The sequence below is a fragment of the Linderina pennispora genome (genome assembly GCF_002104995.1).
Source record: "Linderina pennispora strain ATCC 12442 chromosome Unknown DL89scaffold_53, whole genome shotgun sequence".
Classification (NCBI taxonomy): Eukaryota; Fungi; Kickxellomycota; class Kickxellomycetes; order Kickxellales; family Kickxellaceae; genus Linderina; species Linderina pennispora.
Genome location: NW_024468301.1, coordinates 48,225 through 53,989, shown reverse-complemented (window position 1 = coordinate 53,989; position 5,765 = coordinate 48,225). Strand labels below are relative to the sequence as shown.

At 59.7% G+C, this 5,765-nt stretch overlaps 1 protein-coding gene across 1 annotated transcript; it reads right to left on the bottom strand.

Annotated features, from left to right (window-relative positions):
• Window positions 1–739: 739 nt before the first annotated feature.
• Window positions 740–1,645, bottom strand: DL89DRAFT_145953 (uncharacterized protein). Its single transcript, XM_040883493.1, has one exon. The coding sequence runs from the start codon at window positions 1,559–1,561 to the stop codon at window positions 935–937; it is 627 nt and encodes a 208-aa protein (XP_040739431.1). The 5' UTR covers window positions 1,562–1,645; the 3' UTR covers window positions 740–934.
• Between the last annotated feature and the right edge of the window lie 4,120 nt (window positions 1,646–5,765).

Below are 5,765 nucleotides of genomic sequence, written 5' to 3'. Positions count from 1 at the left end.
CTTATGTGAAAGGGCACAGAGGATGTTGTCTGACAGACTCTCGACATCCGTGTTGCACGTGTAAGCAACGCCTCTCAGCAGCGTAGAATAGCTGGGCAAACTGTCGCTTTCGTGGCACGCTGGAAACACAACCGAACATGCAAGCGTGCGCACCGAGGACATGCATTTGCCAGGTATCCTCTGTGATGGCAGCTGGTGCTGAATCAACGAAATAACTTGGCGCACAGTCCGGTCCGGCACATTGTACTGCTGTGTGCTGTGTAGTCCAGGTCACCACATACATTTGAAAAGATGCGAAATAGGCAGACAGTGGTCACTGGTAGACATTTGAAGGAAATATTGAGAGAATGGCTGTACTTGTAAGAGAAAATAGGAGTCCTCACACGACTCGCTATTTAAACTGGCAACCAAGCGCAGTGGGGAAGACTGAAGCACTTTTTCCACAAATTACTATTTCTCTACATGTAGAGCTAACATTCACCCACATGAAAATACATCTACTGCTAGTGCTCGAAAAATAGACATGAATACCAAGAAACACCCCTGACTGCCCAGAAACAGTAGGTGGTGACTGTCCGAAAAATAGCACATATGGTGACATGATTCAAATCAGCACATGCAGTATCAGCTGTGATATCTATGTGTGCTTGTTTGCTGACTGCATCTAAAGAAACAATGTATATGTATAGCATGCGTCGTTGGTGAACGGGGGTGGGGTTGGGTTGATTCAAAAAAGAAAAAAAAACTACAGAAAGAACGCGAAAAAAGACAAATTAAACATACAAAAACACAGACAGAAATGGGATGAACTTCTTCTCGCTACGGCTGAATATGCCATTGAAGGTGATCTTGGATGGCTTGAAATCAGCCTAAACAAGCGCTTTCCATCACCAGTCTGCTTAGCCGCCAGGCGTACATCGGTCCGCCTGTTACATCATCCGACGACCGATGCGGCACCAGGGTTCCGGTTCCGGCGCTTCAGTACTGGAGCCTTGCGCACAAAGCGCTCGGTCGATGGCGCGTGGCCAAACTCTTGTCCTGCAATACTGGCTTTGCATCCGGCTTTACACTGGCAGCACTCTTGGGCGAGCCCACCACAGCGAGCCCCTTCGAAGTCATTCTTAATGGACTTCCATCCGTTGTGCGCCTGCGGGCGCAGTGCCCGGATGCTGCTGCTGCGCGAGAGAGCGGATTTCTCCTCGCGGACTGATCGATGCGGTGTCGCTGTTTGAGGTTGTTGCGGCTGCGCGACACCGCCACTGTCGCTGAGCGTGACAGGCCGGGTTTGCGGCGGCTGAGGGAAGCGAGGCAGAGGCGGCAGGTCAACTGGCAGTGGCGGGTGCGAGGGCGTTGATGCTGCGAGCCTCGGATGCAGATGCATTCGTATTCGCTGGCAGCATTCCTGGGCGTCACGGCGCTGGTGCTCACCGTCACGGCGCTGATCACAGGCGTGGGCCTCGACGGTCGACTCAATATCGACAATCACTGCATCTTCGATTGACGACTCGCTGGCGACCGTCGGCAGAGACACATTGCTGGGCGTCGCATAGACATGCCGCATCCGGGTACCGGCGGCAGCTCGCCAACATCCTCGCGTGTAGCCGGTGCTGTCAGGCTCTGCTGGTGGAGCGAATGCGAGTCAGACGAGATGCGCGGGTCGGGGCTCGGGCTGAGCAGCGGCGGCAGCGACACGCGCTTAGCATCAGCAAGGACTTTGTGCTCAGCGGCTCGACCTTCATCGCCGGCAATTTGGCGCCAGCCAGCTTGCTGCTGAGCTCGCGGATCCCTGCGTGAGGCGCCTTGCCCGCCTTGCCCTGCCCGGCACAAACGACGCGAGCCATCCGAGGCATTCTGGGCCGACTCGTTGAGCTCCAAAAGGCTGGGCCGCTCGGTAGACACGCTGACCCGTCCCATGGCAGCCGGACTGAGGGTTTGCGTGAATTTGCGCGCAGCCTGAGAGAACACCGAGCCGTCGGTTTTGCCAGATCGGTCGGGCGAGTCGCTGGAGACGGCGGATTTGGAATGCGAGTAGCTGCTCATGCGCCGCAGTGACCTGTTTCCAGGCCCACTGGACGACTCAGCGGACATGTCGAGCCACCCACGGCTTTGCACCTTCCTTATAGCCACCTCCAGCACCGCCTTGAGATCCTGCATTCCTGGGCTCGTCAGCAGGCAGCAAGTCCAGCGGCTGCTTGCCATCAAAAGGCATCTGCGGGTCGGCACCCTTGTCGAGCAGGTAGCGCGTGATGCTGAGGCTGCCCAGCATGCAGGCTATATGGAGGCATGTCAAGCCCTGGACATCGGCAGCAGCCGCAGCGGCTCCGTTGAGCACCAGGACTTCGGCGATCTCGGTGTGGGTGACGGTGGAGCGCTCGGCCGCAGCGCCATGGCCCGAACGCTGCTGATCTGGCTGGCACCGAATAGTGCGGCCCTGCAGCAGCGTCATTTCAACCGCCGCACCGTCGTTCCAGGCACGTGCATGGAGCCATTGGTGTCGGCACCCAGCGCCAGCGCCCGCATCGCCGCATGCAGGTCACCGAGCGTTGTTGCAGCAAACAGCAATGCAGTGGCCGACTTGCGGGTCCACGGGAACAGCTCGCCAATATCAGGATTGGCATCTACCATCTCCTGCAGCCGCTCCGCCAGCAGCCCCTCGGCCACCCACTGGCGGTCGACAAACGCCTTGGATACGTACTTGCGTGAATGAACTCCTGCTTGTCGCTTCTGGAGCCGCGGGGCCGGCCGGTGGCATTGGGCCTCAAACACTGTGTGGTTCAGGGCATTGCCGGTGCGCAGCAGCAATGCGATAGTGGCCGGTTTGAACGAGATAATGTCCAAAGTCAGGCTGCGCACCTTGCTGATGTGAGTGCCCAGGCTGCGGTGGATGCCCGAGCACTCGATGCAAACGAGGCAGCCAAGGTTCAGTGAGCACCACTCGGGCGACTCGCTGCCGCAGTCAGCACACAGGTGGTTGGCGGGATCCGCATCCTGCAGCATCGGCAGGAGCCCGGTCAGCGACATGCGTCGGCTGGCATCGAACCCTGTCAGCTGTCCCAGCGCCTCGTACCCAAGCACCGCCGATGCGCGCATGCTCGGCGATTGCCCGGCGCCGGTCGATATTGTTGCCAGGGACTCCGATGTGTGTGACGCCTGGCTGCCGCGCGCTAGGGACTTTGGGCTGCCGCGGTCGTCGCCTAGTGGCTTTGTCTGGGAGGCTGGCGCCTGGCGCATGCTGGCCAGGCCCTTGAGCAGACTGAGCTCGATGGCGCGCCGCAGTACATCCAGCCAGCACTTTAGGTCCTGGTCGCTGGTGGCCTGAAAGACGCCGTAGTAGCTGGGCGTGATGACCTCGAAGCAGAACCGTCTTTTGCTGCTCTGCTTTGCGTCGGGCGCCAGCGCCCGCACTGTTGCCGTACGCAGCTCCACGGGCTCGCCGCGCGGCTCCGGAATGCCGACCGACTTCCAGTGCGTGTACTTTTGCAGCCGCCCGTCCTTCACCACGCACCAGTACCGCCTCCACACGCTGTTGCTGGTTGCCATCATGTTCTTTGTTGTCGTGTGGTGCTTGTTGCTGGTCCGCGCAAACAGGAACCCTTCGTGCGAGCCGTCGCTGGCGGCAGGCTGCAGGGGCTTGCGAGCAGGATCCTGCGAGCCCGCTGCTGCTGGTCCGGTGTGGCTGCGCGGCTGGTCCATGGACCGCCGGGCTGCAAGGCCGTTTGCATGACCGCCCAATGCCTCCAGATCGATGGTGCCTGGGATGGGTGGCAGTGCCGGGGCAAGCTCCCCCAGGCTCTCTGGTGGCTGCACCGCCGACAGCCGCAGCAGATTGATCTTGCGTCTGTCCCCGGCCGCCGGCGACTCGTGGGTGACCCGGACAAACTCTGCCGAGTCCTCCGACGCCTCGTCGGCCGCCATCCTACTGCCTTCCAGCGACGCCCGGAACTCGTCGGCCTCGGCCCGCTCCATTCTTATTTCGCTCATCAGCGCCGGCAAATTGCCCGCATACCAGGCGACCAGCCCGTCCTCAGCCATCTGCGACGTCCCGTGATGGACCTTGCTGACCATGCGTGCCCACCGCACCGTCGACGCCAGCAGCTCCAACTCGCCCCAGCCGCCAGAGGCATTCCAGAGATCCGCAAAGTACGTCCACCTGGCCAGATCGAACGAGCTGCGGCGACGGGCAAACAGGTGGTCGCGCTTCGCATCCTCGCTGGACGCCTTGGCCTTCAGGTGCTTGCCGAGCTCGTCGTAGTAGTGGTTCGATGCGTCGTCGAATTCGGTCCGCCGCGCGTCCAGGCTTCTAAACGTGTTCTCGTAGAGCCGCTTGGCGCGGTCGGCGACCAGCGAGTCCCACTGCGCGCACACCGTGCCCAGCACGCGCTCGAGATCGCGCCTTAGCGGCTCGACAAACGCACTATGCAATGGCTTGAACACCGGCAGGCTGGCCAGGGTTCCCGTGGCCTCGGCGAAACTGCGCATGAACCCGACATACGACTCGTGCAAAAGCGCCGAGCTGCGCGACAGCTCCTTGTATTTGCTGCGGTTCGCCAGCGCCTGCTCCTCCATGGAGTGGATGGCTGCGCGGAACGCCGGGCTGTCCTCGGCTATCCATTTGCTCAGCAGCGGGTGTGGCTCGCGGGTCTCCTGCGGTTCGTCTCCCTGCGCTGACACCCGCTGCCGGTTGAACCGCACCAGGCTATAGTACGTGTGTGGCTGCTCGTGTGCTGTGTCCGGGGTCGCCACGGAGCTGCTCTCGTCGTTGGGGTCGGCAATCGGCATATCCGCCGGCTCTCGCATGCTCACGAATACACTGAACTGACCGACTTGGCGTTCGTCGCCCAAGTCACCGTGCCTGACCAGCAGGCGCACCGCCACCAGGCTGTCTGTCGCCTCGGCCGCTGTCCACTTCACCACATATGCTTCCCCGTCCCTCTCTGCCGGCTGCCATTCTGTCGTCTCTCTCTCGCCGATTTTGGCCGAGACCCCAATCTGTGCAGGCGGGTCGGCGAGCAGTAAATGGAAGCTGGCAGTGAGCGTGTGTTGGGGCGTGTATGCAGGAACCAGCCCCAGGCCGGCTGGGAGCGTGGTGGTGGTGAATGTCAGCTGCGGAGTCTGTATGCCCGGAACCAGCCGTAGTTGCGGGAATGCTGCCTTTTCCCGTAGTAATAGCCATGAATCTGGCTGCGTTGCTACATAGTCGTCCTCCGGAACTCCATCCGAGCTAACGACGATGCGCACGAGCGCATCACCTACGAGGAGGAAAAAAGTGCAGCGCTGAATACAAAAGGTCCATCCGGGGGATGCCAGGCGCTTTGTTTTGTTTGCCGCATTGACAAAGACGGAGGTCCGCTTCCAAGAAAAAAAAAAAACAAACCGTACCGTTGCTGTCCATATCCGATTTCTCCAGTCCGATGTGTCGGTTTCTCAATGTCGTACAATGAAAGAGCCGAGCCAAACTCTGAGTCAACAGGAAGGGTCCGAAAAGCGCTTGGTGTATGGGGATATGAAAAATTGCAAAATTAAAGAGAATATAAAGAAGAAAGGTGTGAGAAAGAAGAAGAAATGAAGAAGCGGGGAGAAAGGGGAGGCAAAACTGGCTTTTTTCTTCCGGCGCAAAGAGTGCGTGTTTGTGAATCCTTCAAAATCCTTACCTGCGCCGGTCCGCCTACAGCCCGAAACAAACACAGGCACCAAGCGAGTTTCGCCACCCGCAACAAGGAACGCCAATCGCACCAAACAGCGCATATACACCCCGTCTACATGAC

Bases quoted from the DNA above. Each gene is read 5' to 3' on its own strand.
- DL89DRAFT_145953 (XM_040883493.1), bottom strand. From the start codon at position 1,561: ATGCGGCATGTCTATGCGACGCCCAGCAATGTGTCTCTGCCGACGGTC.